Source organism: Carassius auratus, chromosome 25 (genome assembly GCF_003368295.1).
Source record: "Carassius auratus strain Wakin chromosome 25, ASM336829v1, whole genome shotgun sequence".
Lineage (NCBI taxonomy): Eukaryota > Metazoa > Chordata > Actinopteri > Cypriniformes > Cyprinidae > Carassius > Carassius auratus.
Genome location: NC_039267.1, coordinates 7,061,952 through 7,079,412, shown reverse-complemented (window position 1 = coordinate 7,079,412; position 17,461 = coordinate 7,061,952). Strand labels below are relative to the sequence as shown.

Here is a 17,461-nt window from a genome sequence, read left to right as displayed (position 1 = left end):
AAATGAAATGAAAATGTTATGTGCTATTAAGTACTATTTTATTCATGTTTTTGTAACTGTGTTGTCTGGTGTTTTTCCTGCTCTGACCAGATTACCTCATGTGATGAGGGCTCTTTTTGTTAAATAATGCTGGGTACACACCAAAATATTTTTTACATCTTATAAGATTTTAAAAATGTGATAGGCCACAAACATGAGGATAAAAAATGCTATATTTAACCGTTTTGCTCCTATAGTGTGTGTGGTGTGCCATGATGTGACAAAGACAGCTCACCACACACAAACAGATTTTCAACCAGGGTGTCGACTGTGAACACAGGAAATCTCGCAGAATCTTGTGAGACTTCAGAACTAGCATGGAGGATGCCGGAAGAAATTGCAATGATACTGTTTGGAATGATTTTATACATGCCACGTTGTATAAACATTTGTGCTGTTGCCACAAATCAACAAGCTGATCCTCCATCTCCTCTGTCCACATCAATTTCTCTTTGTGCTGCATCATGACTGCTTCCGACTTCCATCATCTCGCTTTCTGATTGGATATTTTTTAGTTTCAGGTGATAATCTCCAGAGCGTGCGCGCGTTTGTCCTCGGGGTTCCCCCCACTCATCAGGATTTCTGATTGTAAATATTAAATGTTGAATATTTACGATTCGTGATCGGGGCGGCTTTGATGTTGTCAGATTCAGATTCAGACACTCTTAACACACCTCACACCAAGGGAAAATCTGATAAGATCATCTGTAGAACCATCAAGATAATCGGGACATAGCTAGGATTGTCGGAAGGGGGGAAATCGGCCCAAAATCAGCCCTGTTATCTTTTGGTGTGTACCCAGCTAAGACTTATTTTCAGATTATTTAAGTAAGTCTTAGTTTTACTTGTTGCAATTTAGTGTTGGTCTTGGTGATTTGAAAATACAAGTAAATGATTTATGGGTTTGAGCTCAGTTGTTACATAAGATGTAAATAATAAAATTACCTTAATGAAAAGAACATTTTTCATCTTCTACTCCATTCATTTTGGGCCTGCAATACTCACACTAGGCCTCTTGAGAACTTATGCACACAAGCGGATCAAAGTGCATTTGAACATTTTAAAGGAATGGGAACCCCTTAAGTAGATCTCAGTCTCAACATTTTTGTCTTAGTGTCTATAACTGTAAATGAAAAGCTGTCCTTTTCCTGTTATGACATTTACATATTTTAATTCAGATTTCAGAATCCAGATTTCAAGCATGGCGGTCTGACCTGCAGGATGATATACTCTAACTGAGCAAGAGTGGCAAATAACATGTTTAAAAGTCAGACAATGAGCACCCATTTGTAGACAATAGAGTAGACAATATATGACTCCAGTTAAGTTACATCACTTCAACCCGAATATTCCTGAAATAAGCAACAAATTTAAACAAAAGCAGAGAACTTTATTCCATCTAATGTGGGAATGCTCTAAAGTTCATTGTGTTTGGGTTAAAATATTGATTGTGTTTGGGTTAAAATATTGATGTCAACTCATTGGTAAAATAATTCCTCTTGATCCTTGTTGGGTATATTACATATTTGTCCTCTGAATTTTTAAATCACCAAACATGAAAGATTGTTGTTAACTCTCTGTTTGCTGGTAGCTAAATGTGTAAATGGATGTTCCTGGAAAAAAGAAGAAAGTACTGGCGTGTCTCAATGAAGAAAAGGGGATAACCTCATTCCTTGCCTTAGAAAAGATTAGCTCTTTTTTTAAATTAAAAAAAAACGTCATGTATTTTGGTTCATATGGAAAGTGTTCTAGTCTAGAACTTTTTAGAGTCTGGAAAGACTCTTTTGTGGAACTGATAGACATTGAGAGTATAGAGACAAGTATGTTATTGCTGTATTTTTAAGGGTATTGAGTTATCTTTGAGTTAATTTATGTATGATTATTATTTATATATATATTTTTATTCAGTTCAACTGTTGTCCTAACCTACATGGCAATGTTCGAAATAAAAATTGTTTGAAAAAAAATTCTGCGAATCAGTTTAACTGTTGGCTGAATTCTTACTTCTCTATTATACAACAAGTGTCACTAGAAACAAGAGTTGGTTGTGTTTTCTTAGAGCAGGGTTCTCGCTCCTGTTTCTGGTGATCCAACATCTTCACTTATTGCTTTAATCAAACACATTTGAATCAGTTAATCAAAGTCTTTGGGTTTATATGTGAGTAAGGGGTCAAGGTTTAGCACCTGAAATTTGATGACAGCACAGTTCAGATTTGATCATACACTTTCAGATTTGGTTAATTTAATGTTGAGCTTGACATCAGTCCTGGAAAAGCAGAAGCTGTGTGTTGTTGTTCTGAAGTACATTCTCAGTGATTCTGACAGAAGGGTGCTTTCCACATTTTCACATAAACAAATCAGAAAAAGGACGAGGAAAAGAAAGAACTAAAACAGCTCTCAGTCTACAATGTTGATACTCAGAAATGGATTTACATGAATGTGTTTATGAGGAATATGTCTCTGACTGTGTATAAGAGGATGCTCAGACGTTATTCTGGACACAACAGCTCTGAGATCTTCAAGCTCTACAGAACTTCTACAGATTCTTTCTGTCATTGTGAAGAAACATCTTGAAGAATGAGAAGCCTGATGTGTTTGATGTTCGTGATCTTCTGCTCTGTGCAGATGACTTCAAGCGGTGAGAGCTCTTTTCCATTTTCATTTTTTAATGAAGACCAAATGTATTGCATTTGTTGCAACTGGTGATTTAAAATGTGGCAACATGATCAAACTGAAACCTTTTGTCTTATTTCTACTTCAGGTCCCATTTCAGAAGATGTGGCAAACTCAAAGTGTTGTGGAGAGTTCAGTAAAGTGAAGGTTCCTGTGAATAAGGTGGTGTCTTACTACAAGACCAGCAGCATCTGTGCCAGATCCGCTGTTGTGTGAGTATCATCCACATTATCTCATTTTCAAACTGTAAAGTTAATCTGAATGAGATACTCCATTAAACAAACTTTGATCTAAATCTTATGTTGTGTCTTTCCTCTCAGGTTTCAGACAATAGCAGGGAAAGAGTTCTGTATTGATTCAAAGACCCCCTGGGTGAAGACTCATATTGATAAAGTGGACAAAAGAAAAACAACTGCCACAAAAGCATAAACTCAGAGTCTCAGAGTTTAAAAAAAGCTACACTATTTCTATTTAAAATGTGCATTTCATATTGTATATTTAAACATTGTGCTACTCCCGTTGTGTATATAAAATATTTTATTTACAGAATAATTAATGTTATTGGGTTCAGTTGCTTTAATAAAATATCAATGATACAATTATGGAAGCCTGATGTCTGCTGTTTCTGGTGCTCTTCTGCTCGGAGCAGATGATCTTGAGGACTCTTTTATTTTCAGATTATTTATTTAGCTCTTAGCTTTACTTGTTGCAATTTAGTATTGCACTTGGTGATTTGAAAATATAGACAGATACCAATATTCTCAAAAACCTTTGTCTTTTTTGTGCATGAAAAAATAGATACATGAGATTTTTCTAATTTGAGATATTTCAGTTTTAGTACTTGATGAGGCACAATCAATCTGTTGTGGAGAAATCACAAATGTGAAGATTTCTCTGAAACAGGGGACTTCTTACTACTGGATCAGCATCATCTTTCCTAGACACTAACTGCAAATGAGAAGCTGTCCTTTTTCCTGTTATTATATTTGCATATTTCAGTTCTGTGAATCAGTTTAACTGGTGACTGAATTATTGTTACTTCTCTGTTAGACCACAAGTGTCACTAGAGACCAGAAGTGGTTGTGTTTTCTTAGAGCAAGGGTTCTGCAGGGAAGTTGTGGCATAGTGATTAAAGAGTTTGACTCCTAAGGTTGTGTTCGAGTCTTGGGCTGGCAAAACCACAACTTAGGTGCCCTTGAGAAAGGCTTTGAATGGGTTAAATGCACATGAATTCTGAGTATAGGTCACATTACTTGGCTGTATGTCACTTTCTCACTTCTGTTCACTTTCTCTGTCTGGTTTCTGGTGGTTCATCTTAGGTTTAGTGCTTTAATTTAATTAAACTTTAATTAAACAAACCTAAACCAGTTAATCAAGGTCTTTCGTTTATATGTGAGTATAAGGGTCAAGGTTAAGCAACCGATATTTGGTGACAGTGCAGTTCAGATTTAATTACTGAAATGCTCAACTTAACAGGTCTGAAAAAAACGTTGTGTGTTGTTTTATAGTATCTTGTATTTTGAGAAACTTTCTCGTAATATTAACTAAGTTTCTCATAATAACACTCTTTATTGATATTTCTGCAATGCCATTAAAAGATCACAAGGCTGTTTCTATTAAAACTATGCTTTCTCCTGAAGCTAGATTTAACAAGGGCTCTTCTTATTGGAAAATGGTCCGTTTTTTACTTAATCATAATGAGGTAGATCAGAGCTGGTAAAACTTATTGATTTTTATTAGAGCAAAGCTAAACAAGAAAATTCATTTGGTACAATTTGGGAATTGTTAAAAGATTAAATTGGGAAATACCTCAGAAAATATAATGCTAATTTGGCTAAAATAAAATGTTTTCAAGAAATTAATATTGTTAGTGAAATCTTGGTAATAAACTATAATTTCTTTATCTGAAAATCTGTCCGATAGTCAGAGAGTTTTATTGAGTTGATTTGCAAGTTAAGCTGGATGACTTTTACAAATTGAGAGCAGAATGGGCTTTAATAAGGTCAAGCAAAAGGTGGCTTAAATATGGAGAACAGATGTCTTCCTAGTTTTTTAAACTTAAGAAAAACAGGGCTAAGCATAATTCAAAATGTCAATTAAATATCGGAGGGGTTGTCTCAGACAATTCTATAGAAATTTCCCAATTTTGCTGTAAGTTTTACTCAAATTTATAAATCTAAATTTCAGTAAACATCTTGGTAATGTTAATTCGATTAGCTGTGATAAAAAAAAAAATATGTGACTCGGCAATTACTATCGATGAGGTTAAAGAAGCAATTTTACATTCAGAAAATAACAAATCGCCTGGCAGTGATGGGATAACGACTCAATTTTATAAGTTATATTCTGAGTTGTTATCTCCATTCCTCCTGCAAGTGTACATTATATAGAGAGTTTAAATTGCTCTGAGCTTTCTGTTAGTATGAAGCAAGGTGTAATTTGTTTAATACCTAAACTTAAGCATCCTTTCAATATATATATATATATATATATATATATATATATATGTGTGTATTTTTTTTTTTTTTTAGAGCTCCCTATTTTTGTAATGCCATGAATACGTGGTATGCTGGGGAAAATAGCTCAGTTAAATTAGGACATGGTACTACACAGAAATTTATTTTAAAAAGGGCTATTCAGAAAGGCTATCCCGCTTCCGTGTATCTCTTCCTTATTGTAGCTCAAACCTTTATGTCATTTCATTAAAGGTGCCATGTGCAAAAATTGAGGTAAAAATATCCAAAACATGACCTACATGCATCAAAAGAATGAGAAGAAATAAGGGCGATGATGTCATAAAAAAAATTTCAAGTTATAGTGCTGCAGAGATATCAACCTTAATTAGCATTAGCATTACTAGTCCCGGCCCGACAGGTGTCGTAATACCAGTTTCGGCCATGGGAGGCGGTATGCGGGCAACATAACCACCAGCCAACCTGCAATACACGAATAACTCGCACAGCTTGTCGGCGTGCCTGAACCTGATGTCAATCATGTGGAAAGTACAGCCCAGTACTTTCATTGAAAGTTCATTGAGCATTTCAGTTCAGGGAAGAGAGCGCCACCCGCTACAGGGAAACAACCACGCTCGGAATCACAAATCAAATTAACATCGGCACTGCTTTTAATCGCTGGAGACCTGATGGACCTGAAAGAAATGAGGTCAGCAATTTGATCAGCTGTCTGATGTTTACTAATGATGTTGACAGAATGCTGTCTGTCAAATTTATTTAATTCAAATAATGTGTATATACAACTCAAAATGTAATATGAACAAAACAAATAGGAACATATTGACTGGTAAAGGTGAAGGGGAGTAGCTTGAAGATGTCATGTTTCAATATCACTTGACATCACCCAACGTTCCTCTGGAGGCAAAACTTCCTCTTTTAGGCTTTGGCTATGGCTGTAGTGTTGTTGTGAAAGTAGGGGCGGAGCACAGAGACTATGCCGTTTCTCGTTTGTTACTCCAGAGTAGACCAATTCACTTTATTGAGGCATACTGCCCCCATCTGGTATGGAATGTGGAGTATGACTTGATTTTTTTTTGCCAGACATGACAGATGGCACCTTTAAGGATAGTAATCTAGAAGGAATTGATATTGCCCATAGAAGTATTTTAATTAGTCAAGTAGCAGATGATACAGCCTTGTTTTTAAAAAACTCGAGCCAGGTCCATAAGGCAATTCAAAATATACAGTTGTTTTCTTATGCTTCAGGTTTAATATCTTTAATATCACCTTAATATAAAAAACAATTGAAATATTAGTCTTAATAATTAATAATAATATATAAATATATAAATATAATATTATATATAAATATAATAATAACATTCCCCTTTTATCTTTGGATGGAATTCCAGTTAAAGAAGCTGTTAATTACTTGGGCGTTGTCATTTCGAAAAGTGAACAAAATAGAGTTTCCTTGAATTTTAACCATGCATTTGAAAAGATAAAAAGTACATTTAATCTTTGGCTATTAAGGGACCTGTCCCTCAGCAGTAGATTTCTTCTGTCAAAGGCAGAAGGAATTTTAGATTAACTTATATTGCTTCAACCATATATCTAGACAATAAAACTGTAAAGTCTATCTATCAGATTTTATAAAAAAAAAATGATGGAACCGTGTGAAGTACATCTGTAAATCTATTGTCATAAATTCCCTTAAAAGCTGATCCTTAAACCTTAAAAAATCTCTGGATTTCTTTACCTTAAATAACACTCTCAAAATTAATTGGTTAAAATTTTGTTTGAATAAACATCCTTTGTGGAATTTTATTCCTAATTTAATTTTTGACCAACTGGGGGGTCTTACTTTTTAACTAATGTGATGTTGAATTTTGATATTAATTGCTCTTTGCACTTGGAAACTGTACCCCACATCTTCTGGCACTGTAGTCATGTTAAAATATTATGGTATGATATTTTTATGTTTATCAAAAAAAAAATGTACACAAGTATAACTTAAAGTTCATAAAAATGTCTGGTGAAATGTGAAAGTTTGACAAAATCATTAGAATTAAGCTAGAAATGCCGCACGGACCATTTATCGGATCGGAACAGTAAAATAAAGAATGAAGCTGCTCACTTGGGTAATTCTTAACCCAACAGGATTTTAACCCAATGGGTTGGGTTAAAATGACCCACAGATGGGAAGGTGCTATACAAACCCATAGTTGGGTTATTTTTAACCCAACATTTTTTAGTGTGTAGAAATACATAAGCGTTGCTGTTTTTTGTTGCATTCATATTTTGGGTCCACCTGAATGCCTGCATACAATATAGATGTTCATTCACTTCTGTGCTGAATGTAGTTTAATCAGTCATTGTACTGACTCAAATCTTCAACCTTCGGGGTACAAATTATGTTTATGATAATTATGAGAAATGTTACATTACTGTACCCTATATGTATTTGTACACCTACATTCTAATGTTACTAAATGTATTTTATGTTAGGGAGAAAATTAAGTATTTAAATGGATTTTAGATTCTTAAATGTATGTGCAATTAATATTTTCATCATTTTCCACATGCTTTAAGTGTTAAACAGTTGTGGATATTAGTCTTCAGCTTTGGCTACAGTTTGTAAGCAAACAGAACACCTTCATATTAGAGTGGATTTCAGCTTTGGGTGGAAAAAAGAAAGCAAGATTACTGTGTTTGTGTAGATGCATGTGGTTTTCAGAAATGTAATGGTGAGAAACATGTTTGTTTCTATCAGCAGCACAGACTTGAACCTTGAGTCCAGGGGCCTGTACCATGATGGTAGCTGAACAAATTCAGAGTTACAGGATTAGTTTTGAGTTGACAAAACCAAACCTTTCCAATCCGGCTCTGTTGGTACCATGATGCTGTTCATGAACTTTCTGTCAACTCGGGCTTTGATCCTGAGTTTGGGGAGCGTGTGCACATGAATGTGTGACATCACTGGTGAACAGCCAATCAGGAGTCTTGCAACACAAATCAAGTTTGATTTACTTCTGGTGAGAGACCCAGCAAGAATCAAACTAAAGGTTAAAGGTTTTGCTAAAGGTTAAGAGATTGAAGAATATTACAAATTTAAACAAATAAAATAAATAATCTTGCTAAATCAGTGAAGTCACAAGTGAAACTTGTAAACTTAGTTCATGCAATTGAAAATAAATAGGGATACAGACTTGAACATGTAAGGTCAGATTTTTTATTTTTTTAAATAGTACAATAGTACAGCATATTTATATAACATTATCTGTATACATTAAAATTTATTTAAAATAAACAATTTATAATGACTGTTAAACTAAAATTGCTTCTGTGTAATAGATAAATAACAACAACAATAATAATAACAATAATAATAATAATGAATCACAATAATTATATAAATCATAAAATGATTCAGTGACTAAAGTGACTTTTTTTTTTAGCATTAGTGACTTTTAATTTGGAGCAAGATAAACTGTAGCGACTTTGTGTCAGACATGTGTCACTTCTCTCACATCTGATTGGTCCAACTTTAGTTTGAGATCTCAAACACAGAACATATCCTGCCCTGGAGCAGGTTAGCAGTGGAGTGTTAGTTACTATGGCAACGAATGCCGCTAAAAGCCAAGCCACTTACGTGGTACCTAAAACCCAGGATTGGTGCAAACTCACCTGAAACTTACCTGGCTAGCCAGCTAATCTAGCATGGTAAAGGTCCCCAGGGAGCAGCTCTTACAAAACATCAACAAAAACACTGCCTTTGTTCTTAAACTCATTGACCTCTGTTGGTGGATTTTTATTCTTGGATTGTTTAAATACTAAATTCACTAAATGCATAAATGCAAACGTGTTTTCAGCAGCACATTTCCCTCTTAATGTGTGTGTGTGTATATATATATATATATATATATATATATATATATATATATATATATATATATATATATATATATATATATATATATATATATATACACACACACACACACACACACACACACACACACACACACACACACACACACACACACACATAGCTATATAAGATTATTTAGCCCTTTACCTGATACTTTCCTGCAGTCCATTACTGCCATCTACTGATGAAAGTTGGCTACACAAAATATTATGTGCAAATTTTGATAAGACGTACTAAATAATTTGTATTGATATTACAGTACATTTCCAGACACAATGCTTTACTCTGAATAAAAAATAAAAATTTAAATGAACTCAAAAGTAGATCACAATTTTTTTCTTAATGCCACTAACTGTGAAAGAAAAGCTATTCTTTTACTGTTGTTATGTTTGAATATTTTAGTTCTGTAAAACAGCTAAACTACACTAAAATGTTTTCTTAGAGCAGCGGTTCTAAGTCCTGTTTCTGGTGGTCAATCGTCTTAAATAGAGAGCACATCGTAACCAGTAAATCAAGGTTTTATATGTGAGTCAAGGGTCAAGATTAAGCACCTATGTTTTGGTGAAAACTAAATTATTATTATTATTATGATCATGGAAAAGACAAAGCTTGCTTTTTCAGTGAATATGAAAGAAAAGTACTTTACAAATACTCAAAAAAAAAAAAAGTGAAAGGAAAAGCAAAACTAATTAACTAACTAAATAAATATATTTTAGCTACTTTTTGAAATGTCTATTCAATGCTTTATTTATCGAGCACAATTATGTTTTAAATGATATTTTGGGGGACATAATCATCAAAAATGTAAAGCTTGTGATGGATTATTGATTAATTAGATAATGAATTAAATAAATAGCATCTAATGGCCACATCATGTTGTTACAGATGGTTTTGAATATGAACAGGCCTACTCAAATTATTAATTGTACATATATTTATGTATTTTTGCATTTGAATTGTCCTTATGTGTAAGGGTACACTGTAAAACCCGACAAGTTAACTTAACTCAAATCGTTTGAGTAAACCGATTGCCTTGACTGTAATACCCGACAAGTAAACTTAACTCAAACGGTTTGAGTAAACAGATATCCTTAAGTTATGTTAACTCAAACCGTTTGAGGAAACCGATTGCCTTAAACCATTTAAGTTGAAAAAACTAACAGTTATGAGTACTCTGAACTTAATTCAGTTGAGTTCACTGAAAGAAGATATACATTGCAATTAAGTGATTAAGTGATTAATTGAGCTTTAGTGATGAACACCTGCTGTTAACAAACATAATTACTGAAGAAAAGAGAGAAAGGAACAACAGCTGACTTCAGACACAGCCTCACTCAAACCTGACAAGTTATGTTAACTCAAACCGTTTGAGGAAACCAATTGCCTTAAACCATTTAAGTTGAAAAAACTAACAGTTATGAGTACTCTGAACTTAATTCAGTTGAGTTCACTGAAAGAAGATATACATTGCAATTAAGTAATTAAGCGATTAACTAAGTGCTGATTGAGAATTAGTGATGAACAGCTGCTGCTAACAAACAGAATCACTGAAGAAAAGAGAAACACAAGAACTACTACAACTGACTTCAGACACAGACTTAGATGAAATCAACTGAAATAAAATACATGAAATCTCTCAAGATCTGATTAAACAACCCCACAAACAGCATCACCAGCTCCACTTATTAATAACCAGACTGACTTTATTTCTGTCAGACGTCTACAGAAGATCTTATTGAGAATGAACTAAGGTTTAGATGTTGATTTATTGTTTCATTTGAAGTAACCATGTTAGAGATCAGTGTTTGCTTTAGTTGGGCTCTTGACCCTTGATTTCTGTCTTAGTCTTTTCTCTGGCTGTTACAACCGTGTGTTTCTAAAACATGTTTGTTGTAACTCAAAAGCTCAGAAGAAATGCCATCAGGTGTTAACCTGTACCTAGGTGTAGATTGTTATACTTTATATTGGTGATGATAATCATCAATTATTGAACAGTATGGAGTCTGATGAAATAAGTGTTGTGTAATTAGTAGAAGTGGTTCTAGTAAAAGTGACACTACGAGTCAGTGATTCTGTGATAATCATTTAAAATAAAAATGACTTTCTAAACATTTTGTACACATACATTTTTCTTCTATGCCAGTAATTGGTCAAACACAGACATCAATAATCAGAATATGAACCTCTACAATGGTGACGAAAAAAAACATGCTGCAATGCATGCTAAGTACTATTGTAGTACAGAACTCATCCATGGCTCCCAGCATGCTCTGCAGCATTTTTTTATGGTCACCATTGTTGAGGTTCATATTCTGATTATTGATGTCTGTGTGTGACTGTTTGACACCGTAGAAGACCACACTGTTTGGAAAGTCTTTGTATTAACTGATTATTACAGAAGCACTGGATCTTAGAATCACTTTAACTATAATCAATCAAATTACACAACACCTATTTCATCAGAGATTAGACTCTGTACAGTTCAATAATTGATGATTATCATCACGGATATAAAGTATAACAATCTACATCTAGGTACAGGTTAACACCTGATGGCATTTCTTCTGGGCTTTTGGTTTACAACAAATATGTTTTAGAAACACACGGTTATAACAGCCAGAGAAAAGACTAAGACAGAAATCAAGGGTCAAGAGCCCAACTAAAGCAAACACTGATCTCTAACATGGTTACTTCAAATGAAACAATAAATCAACATCTAAACCTTAGTTCATTCTCAATAAGATCTTCTGTAGACGTCTGACAGAAATAAAGTCAGTCTGGTTATTAATAAGTGGAGCTGGTGATGCTGTTTGTGGGGTTGTTTTACCAGATCTTGAGAGATTTCATGTATTTTATTTCAGTTGATTTCATCTAAGTCTGTGTCTGAAGTCAGTTGTAGTAGTTCTTGTGTTTCTCTTTTCTTCAGTGATTCTGTTTGTTAACAGCAGCTGTTCATCACTAATTCTCAATCAGCACTTAGTTAATCACTTAATTACTTAAATGCAAAGTTTAAAAACTTACAGGGTTTAAATCAAGGCAATCTGTTTACTCAAACGGTTTGAGTTAAGTTAACTTGTCGGGTTTTACAGTGTAGTGGAAGACAAGTTGAACTAGAATCTTAGTTACATCTCGGAACATGTCTTGTCTTTAAAATACAACCTTGTAAATAGGAATTTTAAGGATGAGAATGTATTGCAACAATTAATGAAGCCTTCAGCCTGGACTTATAGATTTAACCTTGCAACATGGCCTTTAAGGCCAAAAGAATTCCGAGCACTCACGTTAGCTCACAAGTCATCTGTAAACATCCTCATCTGAAACTGCCACGAATCCTCACGCTGACGACAACTAAAACACACAATCCATCCGAGCAAGATAGACACTGTTCAGTCTCTATAATTAGTCCATTCACTGTATTAGTAAATGGAGGCTGGAATTAACACAACCAGAAATATTTTGAGGATAAATAATTCTTACCCGTCTCTGTAGTATAAGTTTCTGTTCTCATTCCGACAACACCTTAACTACATAAACTATTGTAACACATTATAGCATTAGTTACACTATATATTTTGTGAAACAATATAACACCAGATGATCGCACGCTCTTCTCCCTCGTGCTCTCCCAATTCTTCCTCGTTCAACTTTGCCCTGAATTATTCCCGCCACCTTCACCTTAATCTAGAGCATAGATTGGACACACAACGTGGACAAGTGAATACGATTAGATAAACAATAGAAATATAAAAATACAAAAATAAAATATAATCAACTTAATTAACATAGAACCATATAAATGTATGAAATGCACATATGTGTGTATATATATATATATATATATTAGGGGTGTAACGATACGCGTATTCGTATTGAACCGTTCGGTACGACGCTTTCGGTTCGGTACGCGGTACGCATTATGTATACCGAACGGTTCGTTGGACTAATTAATTATATTTGAAAAAAAAAAAAAAAAGATAGAGAAAGAAATATAATGATATGCGTTCAACAAGGTAGCCCAATAACCCAAACGACGTAACAGGCAACGCTCCTGACACTCCCGAAGAAGAAAAAAACACCAACTTATGTTTATGTTATGTTATGACTCAGTCAGGCGCTCGCTCACTCAGTACGCGCTGAAGGCTCGTTGCAAAATGGCCAATGCGTTTAACAGACTAGAAAAAGAAGATGACTCTCAAACATATTGTTTGAGATGCATGATTCCATCTATGAGCTGCTCGATCAGAGTGACATGAGAGCCCCTCCTTAGAACATTATTTGTAAATCCATGTTATGGTAAGTGTGCACGTGAAGTCTTTGCACACTTTCTGAAATCCACACTGTGGTAAGTTTGCACACTACACTAGTGCTCTGCATTCTTTCTAAAATCCTATATAGTGAGGGCTTCGCGCGGTTGCTTCATTGCTTTAAAAAAAAAAAAAACACCAGCGTGAATACTTGAAACATGTCAACTCATTTACGCCGACATCACCTTATTGTGTCAGTATCTGGGAAAAGACGAAAAAAAGGAGAAACATGCACGCAACAAACTATGCCTGCAGCATTTAGACACCAGTATTATAGCTTACAGGGAATCCAAAGTGCACCCAAACACCAGACCTGTTGGTTATTTTAGGATCTTATATTTCTGGTCTGTTAAATGCATTAGACATTTTGCAATGAGCCTTCAGCGCGTGCTGAGTGAGCGAGCGCCTTAGGGTCCGTTCACATATCGCTCCTAAAAACGCGTGGAAAACGCTAAGCGCGTCTTTCTCCTCCTTTCCAAAGCGCTCGGGCAGAAGCGCTCATGAGGCGTCTGTCTTTGCTAAGCAACAATGACGTGCTCTCTCCATGAGACGCGGAAATTTCAGCGAAGGATAAATGGATTTGCAGCTCTAAAAATCGCTTGCAGTAGCTCTGCTACTAAATTTATTTCAAAATTGCAATCCATATACAACTATAATCAGCTGTTCCTTCATCTTGGCTGAGTTTTCAACGTTGTTATGGGAAAGGATGAAGCTGATTGGTTAGTTCTTGTCACATGACCCGCGGTGCGCTTGCGGCATTCTGAAAAGTTGAGATGTTTTTGCATTTTGCTGTATCTAAAACGTACCGAACCGAACCGAACCGAACCGTGACATCAGTGTATCGTATCGAACCGAACCGTGAATTTTGTGAACCGTTACACCCCTAATATATATACATAAAAAAACACTTTGTAAATTATTAAACTGGGTTATACACAAACAAATAGATTCATAATCTTTTTTTATTTGTGATACTTCAGCTACTATCAGTGATTCTGAAGTGTCATGAACAATGTCATCTTTCAGTTAATCAAACATTTCATTTCTAGACTGCTAAGTCAATCTGAATGAATTACTCAACATTTTTTTGTACTCTTTCTCCTTAATTGCAGGGAAAGAGGTCTTTGTCCAGAGACTGCCTGGGGAGCAGAAGAACATCAGTGTGTTATAAGGGTCAAATGTTTGAATAAATATTATTATAAAAAAATACACTTGCTGAGCTTCAAGGCCTGCAATACTAACATGTGAGGTCTTGTCCAGAAAATGTCCCAGGTTTAAAATTGTCAACAGCTCAGCGCACTAAATCCACACTAATATTGACATTTTGCATATTAATCCATGTAGCCTAGTTCACTAAAATAGGCTACCACTTTTAATGCTACAATGCAAAGTAAACCTTAATTTCTTTAGAAAAATATAACATATAATTCATATTAGAAAAATATTGTTGCACACCTATTAAATGTGTCAAATATAAAATATGGTTTAATACTGTGTAGCTTAGAGAAAATATAAGCACAGGCTCATAGGCTTGACATTTATCCTGCTTGAATTCGTTCTAAAAAATGCATATAATTTCATAATTACTAAACTGTCATCTGTTAATATCAAATATTTAACTACAGTTTTTTCTTTCATTTTCCTGACTGCAGCCGTCAAATGTAACACATCAGCGAAGCAAAACTGTTGTCTATTTGTGAAAATGTGCTTTGATGCGCTTGTTTGATAACTTGTGGTTAAAAGAAAATGGACTGATATGATTTAAGTTAGACTTTACATGTCATTTTAAAAATACTAAAATACTACCATTTTAATATAACCATTTTAACTGTTGGCTGAATTATTCTAACTTCTCTATTAGACCAACGAGTGTCACTAGAGACAAGAGGTGCTTGTGTTTTCTTAGAGCAGGGGTTCTCAGTCTTGTTTCCAGTGGTCCTACATCTCAAGTTTAGTTATTTAATTAAACTGAATCAGTTGATCAAAGTCTGAGGGTTTACTTGTGAGGAAGGGGACCAGGTTAAGAATTTTATATTTGGTGAAATCTCAATTCAAATTTTATCAAAATCTTTTGCTTTTGTTCATTGAATGCTGAGCTTGACAGGCCTGAAAAGAGGAAGCTGTGTGTTTTCCTGAAACATTTTTTCAGTGAAACTGAAAGAAAAGTACTCTGAACATTTACACATGACTGAATAAGACCAATTTCGATCCTCAGAAATGGGTCTGTCTGAATGTCTTTACGAGGAATACGTCTGAACACATCAGCTCTGAGATCTTTAAACTCTACAGAACTTCTAAAGATTATTTCTGTCATTGTGAAGAAACATCTTGAAGAATGAGAAGCCTGATGTTTGTGTTGTTTCTGGTGCACAGTCTTGAAGAGTTTTATTTGTGTTTCACTTGTGAAATGCTGACTGTGTAGTGACTTTTGTATGGACAATACAAAGTTTTTTTTATTTTGGCAAGATCATATAGGATGAAAATAAATGAGTGATTTATGCACCAGCTTTATAGACGAGAAGAGCTTTGACAGAGCGGACGCAATTCTCCTGCTTCTTCATTTTCTCCTGTTATTACACTTACAGATGTACTTCATAAAATAAGGTAGTAGTGAGTTAGGCAATGATCTGTTATGTATGCAATAAAAAAAGTGCAGACTTGACTGCACTACAGAACTTCTACAGATTCTTTCTGTCAGTGTGAAGATACATCTTGAAGAATGAGAAGCCTGATGTGTTTGCTGTTCCTGGTGATCTTCTGCTCTGTGCAGATGACTTCAAGTGGTGAGGGCTCTTTTCCATTTTTATTTTTGAATCAAGACAAAATGTATTGCATTTGTTGCAACTCGTGATTTAAAATGTGTCCACATGATCAAACTGAAACCTTTTGTCTTATTTCTCCATATTTCAGCAACCTCTTCAATTGATTTGGAAAACACAAAGTGTTGTGGAGAGTTCAGTAAAGTGAAGATTCCTTTGAATAAGGTGGTGTCTTACTCCAAGACCAGCAGCATTTGTGGCAGACGCGCTATTGTCATCAACATTATCTCATTTTAAAACTGTAAAGTTAATCTGAATGAGATACCCCATCAAACAAACCTTGATCTATATCTTATTTTGTGTCTATTCTCTCAGGTTTCAGACAATTGCAGGGAAAGAGTTCTGTGTTAATCCAGAGACCCCCTGGGTGAAGAGTCATATTGATAAAGTGGACAAAACAACAACAGTCTAAAAGAAGCAACACTCTTTCTATTTAAACTGTTAATTTTATATTTAAACCTTGTGTTATTTCCAAATTGTATATAAAAAAATATATTGACAGAATAATTTATGTGATTGGGCTCAGTTTTTTAATAAAATATAAATTATGATCATAATGTGGCTACATTTTTATTCTCTATTGCATACAGATATAATAAATTGTATTAAAAATCACAAAGAAACAAAGCATTTGTTGTATATATCTCAGTCACACTATATGAATTCTATTAAAAAAAGGTGAAATATTGTTTTCATCTGAAAATAGCATTTTAAAGTGAATGTCTGACTCCCAAGTAAAGCACACTAAATGAAAATCAGCTGCCCTGTTTTTTCATTACTCGTGCATATTTTAGTTCTTTGAAGAAGTTCAGATAAAAATTCAAGCCCCTGCCCCTTTAATCCCCAACGCTAAAATCGACCTTCTGTCCAATCTTGGGGCCCCTGGACCGCGAAGGCATTTGTTTCACATCCTCATTGTGGGACAAGCTCCCCTAAAGTTTAATAACTTTTTTAACTTAGAGTTTACTACTAACTTTAATAAAACACACCTGAATCAGTTAATCAAGGTCTTTGGGTTTATTGTAAGCGAGGGTTGAAAGTTTAGTGTCTGATATTTGGTGACCGCACAATTCAGATGTGATCATTAAAATCTTCACATCAGCAATGAACCTGACAGGCCTGAGAAAAATAAACTATGTTCTGTTTTCCTGAAGCACATTTAAAGTGAATTTGAAAGAAAAGTCCCTTTCCCTTTCTTACATGAACAACAAAGCAGTAAAAGGATGAGGAAAAGTGAGAGCT

The 17,461-nt window shown here is 34.6% G+C and overlaps 1 protein-coding gene across 1 annotated transcript; it reads left to right on the top strand.

Annotated features, from left to right (window-relative positions):
- The first annotated feature begins 2,422 nt into the window (after window positions 1-2,422).
- LOC113043148 (monocyte chemotactic protein 1B-like) lies at window positions 2,423-3,213 on the top strand. Its single transcript, XM_026202353.1, has 3 exons — window positions 2,423-2,677; window positions 2,801-2,924; window positions 3,033-3,213. Exons 1-3 carry the CDS (start codon window positions 2,617-2,619, stop codon window positions 3,139-3,141), a joined length of 294 nt encoding a protein of 97 aa, XP_026058138.1. The 5' UTR covers window positions 2,423-2,616; the 3' UTR covers window positions 3,142-3,213.
- The last annotated feature ends 14,248 nt before the right edge of the window (window positions 3,214-17,461 follow it).

What these genes read in the sequence shown, in the direction of transcription:
- LOC113043148 (XM_026202353.1), top strand. Translation starts at nt 2,617, where the DNA reads ATGAGAAGCCTGATGTGTTTGATGTTCGTGATCTTCTGCTCTGTGCAG. An exon ending in TGTGCAGATGACTTCAAGCG is followed by an intron (nt 2,678 to 2,800) that starts GTGAGAGCTCTT and finishes TTTCTACTTCAG; the next exon opens with GTCCCATTTCAGAAGATGTG. An exon ending in TGTGCCAGATCCGCTGTTGT is followed by an intron (nt 2,925 to 3,032) that starts GTGAGTATCATC and finishes CTTTCCTCTCAG; the next exon opens with GTTTCAGACAATAGCAGGGA.